At 36.9% G+C, this 17,005-nt stretch overlaps 1 protein-coding gene across 1 annotated transcript in view; it reads right to left on the bottom strand.

Moving 5' to 3' along the window:
• Positions 1 to 17,005, bottom strand: part of twz (BTB/POZ domain-containing protein twz) — a 77,370-nt gene that overhangs the window by 5,102 nt on the left and 55,263 nt on the right. Inside the window, exon 4 of the mRNA XM_031970189.2 lies at positions 1,442 to 1,647. Coding sequence (XP_031826049.1) covers positions 1,442 to 1,647 — 206 coding nt within the window. The remainder of the gene's footprint in view (positions 1 to 1,441; positions 1,648 to 17,005) is intronic.

The following is a 17,005-nucleotide window of genomic DNA, read 5'->3' as shown; positions in this document are numbered from 1 at the left end:
AACCTAACATTTCATTTATTAACTGAGGATGACGAGTGTAATATTTATCTTTTCTTTGATCGATTTTCAGTTCCTTCGTTTATTTATCTAGATGTCTTTGAGTTAGATTATGTCATAATATGTATACGTCCCTTCTTTTACGCGATAAATTCGAACACTACGTGTATCGTTTATACGAGATATCAATTTACGCAGTTTGAGTAGTGACACCGATTTATTTGTTTTCTGAAATCTCATTATTATTATCTTTCTGCTAAGATATGTGAGACAAATACATATTTCTAGAATTGATATCAGCTTTTCTTTTGGATATTTTGTTTTCTTTTCTACTGATAGACTCTGTTTACGCGATTTTCATTCGCGTAAAATGAATCTACGTAGGACGGATGCGCCGCATAAATGGAGGGACAGGTGTAGACAGAAATATAAATTAAATTCTAGTTGCATTCCTTGTGAAATGAATCGCTTCAAATCGCTATTGTTCCGTGTTATTTGCGTCTTAATGGATTAATGGATTAAACCTCTGCTTTACGATTTTTGGTTATATGAAATTATTTCTATATACTCTATGTTCGTTGTAAGTTTACTTTTTCGTTAAAGATTAAATATTAATAATAGAAAAATATCATTCATATGTATTGAACTCAGCTTGAAATTTTCACTATAACTCTGATTTAATGTTATAAGGCAAGAAGTCAGGATGACGTAGTTTGGCAAATTACAAAGTATTTTCGAAATTTATTGAAATCTATATTAAAAATAGTTCTCAAGAAAATATCTGACAAATATCCGTTTTATCAACAATTGTTCGCGTGAAGGAGTGAAAACATCATTCGCTATATATTTACTTCTATATACTATGTAAATATATATTCAAAATATTTAAAATATGTGAGTTGCTTGTGTTAGAGATCTAAAATATTTTAAAAGTATCAAGAGAAAAGTGTAATCGTTACTGTTACTTTTTCCCCTCAGTAAAAGGTTGAGCATACACCGAAGGAGATAGAGCGATATCAGAAGCACTGGAATTTTGAGAGGCTCGAGTTTTTGTCGTGTCCCGTGGTTATCAAGATATTGCCGTTTAATGCAGCATAATATGAACTTTCTGCGCTGCTGGTATTGGCAGTTAATGGGAGGAAAAATGATCTGAGGAGAGATTCTGAAGTTCAGATAACATGATTTATCGTCGATACACGGTGATCTTTCGCCTCGGCACAGAAGCCGAGGAAGTTGTCCGTCTGGTGTATTCACGATGTCCAGCAACCATTCAGATTTTCGTCGGAGATTAAGTAATACCGGCTCTCATGAATTTCAGTGCCTTCTTCTTGTTTAATTTAACGGAACGGTTGCTTTCATAATATTGATTAACAACTAATAAAAAAGAATCGGTGGGGACGGCGTATCGGAGAAACAACACGAAGAACGAAGAGGTTCCTCTTACGTGCGATGTCGAAATATCGCGCTTCCTCCAGCAATAAATCCAAATCGGCGAAATTATCAGGTATCAGCAGTCGGGAGTTTCTCATAAAATTCAATATGTGTCTGAACATGCCGCCGTCCCTGTCGATGAAATAATGCTGCTTCAGGGAGTCGAGGACGATGGGGATGCTGCCGTTGAACAATTTCGCTAGTCTCGATTCTGGATATCTGTAAACAGGCAATTAAAAAAAGAACATTTATCTAATTTGTAATTTTACTTATTACACAATATGTTGTACGAAATTTCTTGAAAGCTTTGAATTTGTTTTTTAAAATTTAACTCATACGAGTTACTAACTTTTGAACTTATTTGAAAATATTTATCAAAATACCATATTCCCTAAAAAATCTAACAATTCCCGGTTCTCTAACATACCTTTTTGTTTTCGAGAAAAGAAGAAGTATTCCAAAATTAGAATACGTTTATTTAACAAACTAGCGTATTGCTTAATGATGCACGAGATTGGTCTAAATAAAATACGTTTACGATTATCAATTTGCGTTCACAAAGTTTTCGCAAGTGTCTCTCGCAGTTTAATAAAACACCCGAGACGCAAAGTGAGCGCCAATTAAATTCAGCCACTCGTCGAAAATCAATATCACAATGTCCCAATAATTATGGCGACATTCGTTTCACTGGATCTCCAAACAAATCATTTCCCGCGAGCTTGTACGGCCGTCGGCCATATTGTATCTTCCTTAAATCTTGCTGATCGATTCGCGCGATAAATCGTTAAGCAGTTACCCGGCTCGGGTAGCCGGTATAGGGAAATATAAATTAGGCGGTCGCATTGACGAAGTCTCGTTGAGACGAGCAGGTGTCGATGCTCCCTGGTCACCTGCCAAAATCGTTTCCAGTTACCGGGCGCGCATCGCAGCTGTTCCAGCAACCGAATTTTTTAACGAATTCGTGCCGCGCGTCCTCGTCTGGTCGGCTTGCTTTAATTGACGATCACCGACGCGCTGGATCGATTAACGTCACGTGGTAAATACACGCTCTGTCCTGGCCACACCGCTAAATAAAGGGTATCCTGCGCGCCGCCCTGTTGTCTTATTATTTTATTAGATTAATGAAAACGTAATGGAAATTTCTTCAGGGAATCGAGCGCTACTCTGCGAGAAGAAAGTGTCGGGTTTGGTGAAACCGGTGATCATGCCTGTCATAAACTGGAAATTGTTGATGCCAAGTTACGGTCTCCGCCTTGCGACGCTTTTTGCCATTTTTACTTTTTATGTTTCCCCGATGGTTAACCAGCGGCTCGATTTTAATTTAAAATATGTCCTGGCTTGCGTCGCGCTGGGCGACGTAAGTACTTGTAATTGTTTATTTTATAATGTAATTGTTATTACCATCGTCAAGGACATTTTTTTAGTTTCGGGGTATATGAGCGGTAAGTGAAATAGCAACTTTTCGTATTTGACGAAGCAGTTTATAAAGATCCGATAAATAATTTATAATCGCCGTTTTGGTTCGGAATCAATAATTCTTGCTATAAGAACACGAGGATTAAATAATCGCAAAATTATTGTCGTCATTCATCATTCGATATTGAGGTTTTACAAGGATATTGTAGGACATTGTAGTTAGAATTAAAGACATTGTTAGAAAATAATATGACTCGATGAAGTTACGAAATTTGCGCTGGTTACATAATGATTCAATAAAACGCATACTCCGCGGAACATTAAAGCTCGCCGACGAGATGAAGACACAAAATGGACCGCTAGATACGATCAGGCCGTGCACGCACAACTATTACATTAAAATAACTTCGCAGCGTCGCTTATTACACGGCCGATTTCGATCGCTCAATCCCGTGGCAACGATCGATTACCGTCATTCCTGGCTTCGGATTTCATCTCTTTATTGTGGCTACCATGCCGGAGGAGAAGCGCAGCTATCATTTTCGTGAAAGCTGGCGGAACGGATGCCTCCTGCAGGATCGAAGACGGAAGAAGGACGAGTGCCGGGAATAAAATAAAAAACGAAACGCTGCGCAGAGCTTCTCGGAGCGAGGGGAAATTAAAAGAATAAAGAATCAAATCGAAAGCAAGTACTCTCGTGAAATAAGATGCTGGGCAAATAAACGATCGGTTGCCGAACGATTTTTTCTATGACATGTACATTGGATCGATGTTGACCGATGTCGCCTTTTCCGGCTCCTTTAGAAAGCGCTCGTGACATTTCCATGCACGTTTTACGTCACGCTCCATCACTGATCGAACCTTGCTAGTCTTCTTAACGACGTTCACTTGCACTCGATACATCCTATCTGGATATTGTATCTTAATATAATAATGGTACACGTTTCGTTCCAGTTATGCGCGATAGTTGTTACGATGAATCGCGTCACGAGATTCATTTTGTTAAAAATTAACGCTAATATGAGGGGGGTCGGGAAGAAATCCAGTATTTTTAGTCTCAACAGAAAGTTTTATTGTTTCATGTAAGTGTTCAAGTATTATTCCGAAATATAATTTCGTTCTCGTTTCAGGACATTTTCCGATCTAGCTAATTTTTCAAATTTAGTTTTAGCACTGGAACTAGTGTACCCGTTAAAATGAGAGATGTTAGTTTTCTTATTTTGCAATCATTGATATTTTGAAAATATTGAATATCCGAAATGATTTTGAAAATGAATAATTTTATTTAGATACTATAACAAATGTTTGAAGAAATTGGAAGAATGTATTGTTACGTCTTTATAAGGACTATATATCAATCCTAATAAATGCTAGGTTGTCCTAGTGTTAAAGAAATTTACAGGTTAAACTCAAGTATTAAAAATAATGGACTTTTGCAGTTCTAATATATATCGAGAAGTAAACGATTGTCTTCTAATTAAATTAATATTCTAGTATTCGAAACCGCTGGTTATTAATTATACATATTTATTGACGAGCTACATGTACTTAAATTATTGGCAATACAATAATACAATCTTAAACGGTTTCTTTACATTCATCTTAAATGATTTTACTTTCCTTTTTGGTTTTAGATTCTGTTGACTTCAGATTCTCTTTAATTTACTCTATTTCTTGAAAGGTTAATTAGATATGTACATGTATGTAACATATTATCTATAGGATGTAATTAATAGTTTGTGCAGATCCAACGTTTGTTTTATTTCTAACAACTAAGAGCTAAGTATCTATTAACGAATTTTTTAAATTACAATCGTCTATCGTTAATAATAATGAAATAATTTCAGCAATTAATTCTTATTATGAAAAATGAATTATAGATAAGATAGACATTAAAGGGTTCATTAAAAAATTCTGGGTAATTATTTCCAATTTCTTTAATGACGTGAATATACAAAAATCGTGTATAGTTTAATAAGGTATAATCACGTAAGTATAACAACTTTACTTTTATGAGACCGTGTACCTAGTCTCAGGATAAAGTTCTAAGAAAATTGAGTAAAAATTGCTTGACATTTATTGAGGCTCGTATGTTACAAGCTCTATGTATTGGTTGTTTCAACGTTACGTGTCCTCTGTCTCAATGCATATGCAAGTGAATTCTTCTTTGGTTAAGGATGTTCGTTATTTTATTAATTCCGTTAATATATTTACACTTTTATTCAAATTTATATTTACATTTTTTATTCAAATTTCGCGTATATTATTTTGTGACCCTTAGTTTACATTATTTGATAAGTCATACTAGTAGGTCAAAGAGCGAGGGTTGTTGCAACCCTTGTTTATTACGGATGTTCTTACAAATTTCTTTTTGCTGATACTCGCCGCATAAGTTTAGAGTCATGATGGAATTGAATACTTATCCTTTACAGTAGAATCTTAAGAACTTCGCGAGGAAGTGATAGAAGGAGATTAAGTTTTTGCGCTGGAAATTAATTTAGAGATTTGGCAAAGTGTCGCGCGAAGAACTTTGGTTGTACCTATTTTACGCAGACATGCAGACTGGTTTGTTTATCAATCATTTTATACAGTGTGGTACATTTCAAAACAATCTAGCATACGTAATGCAACGAGACAATGTATATAAGACGTCAATGACAATTTTGGAATAAAAATGTCTTGACGTGCGTAGTAGACACGTTTCTCCGGCGCAAAAGGTTAAACGCGTTATAAAACGCGTTGTGACTACGAAAACCTATAAGAAAAATAAATAGATTAAAAATATGATTTTGACACATTTTCAACTGTATTGTCAAACATGTTTTTAATTCAATAAAAATTTACTTTTTTTCATCGTGAATTTTATTATCGTTATAACAATGTAAAAATAACTTCTTTTATCTTTAGCGTTTTAGACGTTTGCGTATGCATGAAATTAAATTCATCTGTGTTCTTGTAACATCAAGTTCTAAAGCGCAAGAAAGATACATTCACTTTGTGAAAGCCACGTTATAGAACGAATCTTTTGGACTCGCAAAATATGAACGAGAATTGGGACAACGTAATTTTCTCTGTTGAAGCTTTTTCTTTTACTTGAATACTATTGTTCGATATTAATCCTGCTAACAAAGGACATTACATGAAGGAAGATATACTTGATTCATATTTCTTACATACATCAATGATTAGTTTTGTTGAAGGGGTGAATATAGTTTTCTAAATGTATGTTGAAAATTCTATTTTATCGAATATTTGAGACATTATTAAGTATAGTAGAAAAATCGAATTTTGGTGGATTGATTGATTAACAACGTCAAGTCAACGTCATTGAGCAGACTTCTTCAACGGATAACTGAAACAACCTGCAAAAATGCATGCCTTGGGGTGCTTTTACAAATACAAATTTGAATCCTTATCAGTATTAACAAAAATTGAAGCGCTTAAAGACTCAAAGTTGGAAATTGCAAAAAGATAGATTATTCAAATGATCGTAGCTGTGTCTCCGTAAATGTTACTCAGATATTGAATTAGCCTTTGCAGTTAGCCACTTGAAAATTTATGAGGATACATGAAACTAAAATTTCCAAAAAAATGCGACATGGATTTTAAAACAATTAATTCTTCAAATTTAGTCAAAACATCGTATTTTACCAAGAATATTCTGCATAGATGTATGCTCAAAAGATACAAAGCAGTGATAAGCAACACAGGCTCAACAACACGTTAACCTTCTGCGAATCGTTTAAACCTCTAATACCCCTTCCCTTTAAAACCGAATTCTCCATCAAAATCTTAAACTTCAGAAAACAAGAAAACCACACACCAAGCTCTCGTTGTTTGAACAACTCAAATCACAGGTTCACAACCTTCGATGCCAGACATCGAAGCTAAAACTCACCATAACAGCGCCATGTGATCACAAAGACCTAACATAACTGCAACACGGCAAAAACCTCCCATTTCCAGAGTTTCCACAAACAGCATCACCCACGCAAAAATCCCCGTGCACGTTCTCACCGAGTAAACCATGCAATTCACGGAATTCATCCCGCATCCTCTGATTCCCATGTATCCTTCACCTAGTCGTGTCAATAGTAACGAGGGAACATATCGATGCGTCTTTCGATACCAGGCACGTTCTTCGCGGGCAGTGCCGAAGGTCGTCGTAATTTAGCATATAATAGACGAGTGCCCTGGAAAAAGGACGACCGGAACAGCGGGTGGAGGTGGTCGAAAGAGGATAGTGGTGGAGGAGCGAGAGGAGGAAGAGCCGCTAAAGAGGAAGGCAGTCGAGAGGATATAAGCGTGGAGGGAGAGAAACAAGAGCCAGGGAGAAGTCGGTTCTTCGTGTACCTCGACGGTGCGTTATGGCACAACGAGGGGGAAATACCGACGTAGGTATCCGGTGCCCCCTCGGGCCGGTTCCCATACCTTCCACGGCGATAACATATAATAACGACGGCCTCGTGGAGCCCGTGGGCGATCTGACTTCACCGGGGTGGAGAGAAAGGGAAGACACCGCGGGGTAGGTACGACGCTATACGTGTACACAGACCCAGGAGAGGATATATCGGCCCCTCTTCCACTTTCGGTCTTTTCGACGGCGTCGCCGCGAAAGTCGACCGACCAAGAACCAGAGAGGAGGACCACCTCCGCACCGCCGGGAAAATGAAAATTTCTGCGAATCTCGTTTTGGAGTATGCCTTCGCTGTGAAAACACTGGAGGATATTAATTGCCTTCCAGCGCGCGCGAGCCTGTATTTCCGAGGGTTTCACGGTTGTTTCGGGAATAACGCTGAAAATAAAATGAAATGCGCGGACTGGTTGTCTCGTTTATCTTGGCCACGGTTGTTTCTAGATTATTTAACACTAGGTTTACGGAACGCGCCAGTTTGACGCGTATTAACATTAAAACTACCGGATGGGTCAAATTAACCAATTTTAGAATGTTTAATTCGCAAGTATTTAAATTATGACGAGATCTTTGCAAAACATTGTGAGATCAATTTGTATATTGGTACAGATACAACAATAAGGGATTCATAAAATATCGAGAAATACATTGTTCTAATTTTTATAAAAACTTAGGAATAAATCACTCCAATTTCTCGGTAGTTTTAATGTTAAGTTTCACAAACATTATTTAGTAAACGTTTACGTCGATTTTAGTTGATGCAGTTGTACGAAATCTAAATAAACGAACATCAAGTGTACTATAAACAATAGACTAAACTGTACAATAAATGTCCGTAAAACTAGCGTTAAATTAAAGATTATTTGATCGAACATATGGTAGGCTATTCGATCGAATTGGATACAGTAATGAGATTCTCTGGGATGTTTGTACGGTTTTTTATGAACTTTGCTGCCGGATTCACGGCTCCGTTTATATGAGTTTTCGTAGATTTTAATCGAAATCTTCGTGATTACTAATGTAAAAGTAGAAATTACGTAGTGATTACTGATTGCTGTATTTAATTCAGAGAAATTCGTTATGAAATAGAACTGCACTTTATTAGAGAACTTAATACTTGTACGCTGCTTAAAAGTAGAGAGATGAATATTGAATATTTAATTCCATGGTACATGCTTGAAAAGCTTTCATATTTCTCACTCCTATTTCAAAAACTATTTCATAGATAAACTGAAATATCTAAAAAAATATAAGCAACACGAAAATGACTCATTATGAGTTTTAAGTTTATTCTCCATCGATTCCACTTATGTGAAATTTAATTTTGTGAACCCTTTTATAATTCATAGCTTTAACCTCTTGCCCTATGATTTATTTCTTAACTATGCTCAATACAACTACTTTGTTATTAATAATTTATTGAAAAGAGAGAAGAATTCGAGGCATATTCTATGTCTCTGTTTGCTGCAATATATAATAGTTGTAAACAGACGAACAATATTTCATTTAAACTCAGAAGGAGTGAGTGATGTTTACACTTGTTAAATTCTGTTTAACATCTTCACCACGAGTCTGACACGTTGTTATAGGGAAGGAGATTAATTAGCTTTGAGCTAAGTGATTTATCAGTCACAATAAGGGAGACTCCACCTGGAGACGATCTAAATATAGGTAAACTTTAGGAATTTTTGTGTTAATAAATATTAAGTGAAAATTGCTGATTTTTTCTGGATGTATAACCGTAACCTTCTGCTTTATATTTATATGTTTTTTAAACTAAAATGTTACAAAATCGCACAATTATTTGCTAGCTTCGGAACTCCTTTTCGTAAAACATTCATTGTTAGCCGACTCAATTGCAAATAACTAAAACATCCGAAGACAAAAATTTTAGTGAATTCATAAACAGAAATATATCATCTAAAATGTAGCGTATGGATTTTTCGATATATCAATTACTTAATTTTTTATAAACATTTGAAGTTAATTTTTTCGGATAAAATTGGATTTTTGCACTTCAAATGCTTGCTATTTCCACAATAATAAAAACTTTCATAAATTCGTACGCTACATTTGAAATAATATATTTCTACTCATAGATACACAAAAATTGTTATCCTCGAATGTTTCAGTTGTTTCCAATCAAGTCAGCCAATGGATGTTTTACGAAAAAGGGTTTCGAAGCTATCGAATAATTGTACTATTTTGTGACATTTCGGCTTAGAAAAAATATAAATATAAGATCACAGTTACATCAGGAAAAATCAGAAGTTTTCACTGAACTAACACAAAAATTCCTAAAGTTTACCTATATTTAGGACGTCTCTCTTTAAATCTAATGTTAGAGATTTCACTGATAATTGTACAACAGGTGTACACACAAGATAATTCTGAATGCATTTATACCTAGTTCGAGGTATGCGAAGTTATTGTTACCCGGTATCTGAAAAATCGCTTCCGATCCATTCACAGCAATTTCTTCTCCGCCTCTAGAGTCTCTATTAGCATGAAGTCGTTCGGAAAACGGTTATTAGAACAGGTTTGACGGCACGGATTGGCTACGACCAGGCTGGCGTAGAGACAATCACTTGCGCGTGTGTATGTGGACCAAAAGCAGAGCAGGAATCTGAGTGATGTGAGCCGATCGTTTAGCGTTTTCCCATAGCGAGCGGATCTGACCCGGGATCGGACCTCGGTCGGCCGGTGGGCCCAAGAAATCGCCCGGGGTAATCACGGCGTTCGTCCTCCGCCCCTGGTACCGTTTCCTTCCCCGCACACCCACCCCTTTCGCGCCAGGATCACCACAAACAACACGGCCCGTTGCTCGCGAGCATATACATCCTGATCCTCTTTCCCTTTTGTTCCCTCCTCGTGCTCTCTCGCTTTTTTTCGCCTCTCAACGCCTCGCGCCGCATCTATCCACCGCTATCGGTTCCTCTTCTTGTTCTTATTCTTCTTGTTTTTTCGTCATTGGGTTTATTTTCAGAGCACACTTCGATCTCGCTTGGACAGTATTATTTATCGTTTCGTCTGGGGGAGCGGCTGATGAATGCGTGATTCTTAACTTGTTAACAGGTCGATTTATTTATCATAAAGACCCACGGTATTCCGTGCAGGTATTCGTACGATGGAGTTTTTGTATTTTACTTTGCTCTTCGATGGTTTTTGGAACGAACGTTTGCGAATGAGTTATATCGAATAATACTTGAAGTAGGAGATTGGTAATACTAATACAGCAAAATGTTTAACTCTTTCGCTCCGAATGATACACATAGGAACCATGAACATTTTAACTAGTTAACTGCTTTTGACGAGTATACACGTTATCTTGAAGCTTGAAATGATGCTAATTCTGTCAACGATGAATTCTTTATTTTTCAGATAAACATGTAATTCTTCTTTGTTTTGCTTTAGTTTTTCATTAAAATATACTCTAGATGCATTCGTCCTGCGCTTGAGTGCACATTTCATCTTTTTATTTTATTACACGTAAAATGAGAGATTATTGAAAATAGATTTTACAGTTAACAGCTTAAATGATAATCAGCGGTCAGTACATGTGTTTTGCTTGATCAATGCGGAATGGTAATTTCTTTTTCATAAGATTCATATTTAAAAAATTACATATTTAGGGACGAAAGGTTTAAGTAAGAATTATTTATCAATTTTCCAAGTTTTGTTATTCAAGAGCTATGTTTTACTCTTTCAAATTTAAACTATTCAGTTATACTGTTATACAGAAGAAATTCGAGAGATCTGTGCTACTTAGATTTTTTAAAATGTAAATTAAATATTACTTTTATATTATTAACCATTAACCTTTGAAGTAAACGTAAACATAGACCAAGCATCGAAATTGTCTCTTGTCCTACTAAATTATTAGTGATAGTTGCATCGATCACAGCTGAGAAATAAATCACAGGGCAGTCAGTTGATATCTACATTAAACATGCACACTGAATACTTACAAAAAAATCGATTTAAAAATTCGAACACACAGACGTATAAATTATTCATCGTAACTTTATTTTCCAATAAAGCTCAAAGCCTCGGATTCACGGAGGGTTTCTCGGGCGATGTAACATTGTTCTCGAATATCGTCCGAGACAGTTAACGACAACGGGCGGACCGAGTCGGTAATTTCGCGCGCGTAGTTTCCGCACGAGCGATGCATAAAATATATACGTCGTTGTTCCCTGCGCGCAACAAAAGGTGCGTCGTGTGTGAGAACGGGACGCCCCGGCCAATACGAAATCGCTTTGTCAGAGTCGGGGCAAATTGCACGTGCCCGGACTGAAGGGCGAGGAAAACGAGGACTCGGGTGGATCTCCATGGGATACCCGGAGGGCCTTGCTAAGTCTCCGACCAGGACTCTGCGGCCTGGCCGAGATGATCGACGATGTTTTAGGCATCACGTGATACCGGAAGCGCAGACTAATGATCCGCGGGTTACGTCATTTCTGAAAATTGTCTGGAGAAAAACAACGCGGCTTGACCGGCTGAGTGAGATTTATTTCATCGCGGAATTGCTTGAAAAGCTGGCTAATACGATGATTCGACATTGTTACGTATTATTAATGGTACCTGGCCCGTCTTACGCTTCCACGATGAAATATGGCGGTATGAATGGACCAGGCAGCCGGCGGTAGCTCCGAGTTTTTGTTAATGGTTCTTTGCTGCTGAAATGGATCTTCGCGGAGAATAAATAGTATAATCATGTAATTTGAAACATGTGTTTTAGGTGAATCCGTTACGTCGGGTAGTATACGTTAATTGAAGGAAATGTTCAGTTTCGGGGGAATAGTATTTTGGTTCAGGGATTTGAATAGGTATATTTGAGCAGACCTCTTGCTCTCGAGTGTAATAGATAGCAACGAATTTCGTGGTGCTGAGTTTAATTTTAACAAAATGTTATGGAAATTGTTCCTACTGGAAGACTGTTAGTATTAATACACAGACTGTTAATATTAAAACAAAGTTTGCGTAGGATGAAATTTCGCACGTAGTAGCCGTGAAGGCGTAATTTTCTCGGTGCTTACGTATTATACGGACTACCTTTGTTTTTAAGAAATAAAATATTAATAATAATAGTACTAATGATAAAAAATGAATAATGTGTTATAATATTAAATAAATATGGTAAATTACTAGATGAATCACCTCTTCATTGATTTCAATGACACCGAAATATATTGTTAAGGACGTCATTCTGAAGAATTGTTTTCTGTATATACACTAATCGATCTCTTTTAGTTTTCAATTTATATATAAAACTATGTATTGTATTATATGTTTTCCTTTAGGTATTCAAGTTATCATACGCGTTACACTCCCAGCCCGTAAAAACTAGCCCACTAACACCTACTCCTATTGTCTAAATGGAAATGATGTTTACGTATAGTAAAATACAATATCCATAAATAAATGTAAAGGCGAAAGATTTGAGCTTAATGCGAAGTTTTAATGTTTCATAATTTTTAACGAATAGTCACTGCTAAAAGGTTTAAATTACTAGGCACACATCAATGACCTTCACAATGTATCCAACGTCAAGGTCATTCAAAAGTTTGTCCATTTTCTAAATAATTTCGATAGTTTTTCTTTCCCAGACATATTTATACTAATATCTTGAAAAATAAAAGAAATTGCTTATTTTATATAGGACAAAGTTATTTGGAATGACGTCCTTGATAACATATTTCAAGGTCACTGCAATCGGAGAGGAGGTGATTCACCTAGACATTCACTATAAATACTAACCCAGACCTAATCCAAATGACGGACCAGTGTAGGCTAATAATCTCTAACTACTACGGTGACTTCTGGACTTACTGCAACCGCAACCGTTGAAATAACTAACAAATCCTAAATAGAAATCACTAATCTTCAAAAAACAGTTGACCAAATGCCAATGGTTCAAGCTAACAGTGAAGTTTTCATAAATCACGGCTACAATAGGGAACAATGTTTTCCCGATAAGAAAAGGAGCCGCGGCAATCCCGGTGCAATTTGCGATCCACCCAGCCACATTTTAATGAATATTTAAACGCAATGCAATGGTCGCTGCAAACGCAATCCTCTTATATCGCGTTTCATCACGCGATTCTCTGTTTCTTCGTTTTCTCGGCCATGATCCACGCAATCCGAGTGCCAATGGCCGAGCAACGATCGAGGAATATTTCCGCGATTACTTACTCGCGGCCCGTTGCCTTATCTACCCACGATTGCGCAGCCCCGCCGCCATTACTATTATTTCTGTCCATTGTCGTTCGTTCCTCGCTGCGGTGTATAAATCCTCGTAGGTGTCTTGAGTCCGTGGCATGGCTATCTCCGATGCGATCTACGGCGATGTTGTTACGCGTCGACGATGATTTAACCGGCGTAAATCAATTTCGTGAGTAACACGGGTGAACGAGGGTTGGGCTCTCCGTTTTCCACCGTTCCGATACCGGCCTCGGACCGATACACACGCGGCCTCCGCTTCTAATTAAATCGACGATTCTTATCGTTCGCGCGAACTGCTGATAATCATCTCCGGCGAGATCCCTTATTCGAGATCCTGATCGCTATGATAATTAGCCGCTATTAAGTGCCGCCACGATTCCAGCTTGTAAAATTCGCAATTTATTAGTCTGCGCCACGGCCGCACAAACTTGTTTAACTTGGACATAATTCAACGATGCGTTCGAATGCGCCCGGTTCCATCGCCGGATTACGTTCGCGCTGGTTCTTTCGAATGTAATTTGTTTCGCGGCTATTGGGTGAAAGGTGTAACTTACTTATCATACAATACGTTACACACTGAACACTTTTACTGCCTTTCTCTGGTACGCTTGTTGCTCGGTGGTAGAAACATAGGAAGTGGTCAGGTTGTTCTTGTAATAAATGATTCGGAAATGTGTTTTTGGTTTATGGGATAATGTATTGTTAATCGATCTTTAATGTTCGTATAAGAAAAATTGGGATGTATGCGGTAATGTTATAAAGTGTTTAAGTGGTTTTCGTTTTAAATATATTTTTATCGAATTTTGAACTCCTTCTGCAATAGGTTATTAAATTTAAACCGTGACAATGTATTTAACCTCCTGCCTTATAATAACTTGTTAGGCTCGTGATACAAATTTTTAATTCATTTCGACAAATCTAAATGTCATTTATTCATTTTTAACATAAATTAAATATTACTTGTCTATTGTCAATCTTTAATTTGTAGTAAGAGTAGACGCAGAGTAAGTATACAATTCTCTTCTTTTTCTACTAAATTATTAACGATAAAGTGGTTTCCTCTAGTACAGTTGAGAAATAAATCGTAAGGCAAGGGGTTAATATTTTGAGATCTAGTCGAAAACTGTGTGTAATTATTTTTATGTGGGTTCAATTTGTATCAAAATGCTTAAAATGTTATTCATTTTGTATAGAATTATATTTTGTATTCTACATATTACTGTTCTCACAAGATTTCGATTCAAAATTGTTTTATTTCTCTTATTTTTTATATTTATTTTCCTTCTTGTAATTGTTTGTTAAGAATTATTTTTCATTATTACTACTGCTAGTTAATTTATACCTTGGTTTCGAGATCCTACAAGTAATAGAAAATCCGCATCGCTTCATTGGAGTTCCACAAAAAGGCGAATATGACTGACAAACAAGTCAATAAATGAATTCTGCTCGGACAAGATTGCAAACAAGTTGTAAATAAATAAAGGTAGTAAATGTTCCGTGTAACACGGTGGCTACAGATGACACGAAATCTCGGTTCAAGTCTTTCTATGTCAATTTTCCTATGTTGTGCTGGATCCGATCGAAAGGAGATCTGTGGTGCAGCAATCTCACGATACTTTCGACAAAACAATAAGGTCGACGGTGTGTAATGAGGGAGGAAGGTGCAATCGAGCGTGGCGAAGGAGACGGAGAGGCTGTGCAGATCTGGTTTTCTACAATATCCACGTCTGGTCGTTCTCCACTTTTCCCTTGGCGCATTAACGACATTTACGTTTCACCTTCCTTTGATTTCTTCTCAAGTTCAGTTGAAAGTTGCAAACACACTTCCATAAACTACATTTCATCTAAAAAATTTGGTTTCCATTATTAAAATCCCCCGCATATATTACTGTACATACCTTGCATTTTAAGGTTGGATACAAACAAAAATGTTATGTAAAGTTAGAAAATAAGAAATTATATTTATACTCGAGTTTAAACCACACGTACTTTCTAGTAAAGAGTCTGATGATTTTATTAAAGGAAATGTAGTACCTCATCTATATCATTTTTTATATAGTTTTCTTTAAGTTGTACTAATATATACAATACTTATACTACTAACATAGTTATTTCGTCTATGTTTGGTAGAAATTAATTTGTGTGGTAAAGTATTTTTTTCAATACGAAAAACCTTCGAAAAATTTGAAGTATACATCGTAGCTTTAAATAGTAAATTTAAAGATATATACTGATTGTTATTTAAGTAATTACATTATTGATTTGTAACTCCGATTTCAGATGCAAAAGCTTGACGTTCCGTCTTAAAAGAGCTAAGAACACGTATCCCATGTAGATTGTATAACTTTGTCGAGAAAGTGTTCGACACGTTAATTCTATGTATATATTTGTTCACTTTTTTAGTACCTAACTTTTGCAATACAACAGATCTACGGATAAGAAAAAGATCTAGTTTTATTACACAAGATCGATAAAGTTTACATCGCAACGCAGAACACACAAAGTTTCCATAGCTCGAATTATTGTTCTAGCAACAAGTTTTACAAGATTCTTCTAAACGATCCGATACTTACGAACGACCGCGCACATTCTCTAAATCTCGATTAAAGTAATATTAGACAGCGATAGGTGTAATAAAGTACAAACTAAAGTGGTGAAATTTTAAATGCCAGAAGTGCCATAAACCGGAAACGTTTCAAAGAAGTTATTTATAACCGCCATATTTTCCATGAATTTTATCTGCTCCGTAATGGCGGCCAGCATGCCGGGTGAAAGCCTCGTGCGAAGCGGGTGATCGCTTAAGTGTTAAAATCGAAACAAAAGAGCACGAACGGCTGACGAAGAACGATTGGTAACGGATCTACGCTTCGGTGCCTCCATTAAACAACGATGCGCTCGGGCGCAAGACCGCGGAGCGCGTTTATCCGTTCGAATCTTTCGTTTTCTCTCTTGTTTCATCTCCGGTCCGCAGCTGTTGCCTTTTATCTTCGTACTTTATTAGCCGCATTATCGCGTAATTGATATAAATTGCGGGGAACCGATCGTTGCATGGTGGCTGCTAATTGATTCTAATGTTGCTTTCCAGCCGACGCAGAACACCCACTGAACTTGTTAGCGCAATTCCTCGCGATTCTTACCTGGCGAAGAATGCCGGGTTGGCGTCGCGATGTTGCACGATAGCTCCGAGGAACGTTGTGCATCGGTTTTTGTATGCCTTGGTCGCCGTGTTGTTGCGCAACCGATACATTGGATGGGTTTACACGAATGTGAGATACGGATCGTACGAACTCGTGTACATGCTGGGATCGTTGGATTTCGCGTTTGATAAAAAAAAGCAACGGGCCATCTGCATTCGTGGTACATTCACCTCTATCGATTTTGCTAATCTAGAATTTGATATTTGCAGTCCATCCTCTAATCATTGAGGCCTAAATTTCATCATGCTTAGAAGATTTTCTATTCAGTTAACCTGATAACTGTGGAATTTAGTTTGAAAAATCTCTTGCTTCGTGCACAATAAAA

This window comes from Nomia melanderi, chromosome 7, assembly GCF_051020985.1.
Source record: "Nomia melanderi isolate GNS246 chromosome 7, iyNomMela1, whole genome shotgun sequence".
Taxonomy (NCBI): domain Eukaryota; kingdom Metazoa; phylum Arthropoda; class Insecta; order Hymenoptera; family Halictidae; genus Nomia; species Nomia melanderi.
The sequence above is the reverse complement of the archived record's forward strand: the minus strand, read 5'-3'. Positions and strand labels throughout refer to the sequence as shown.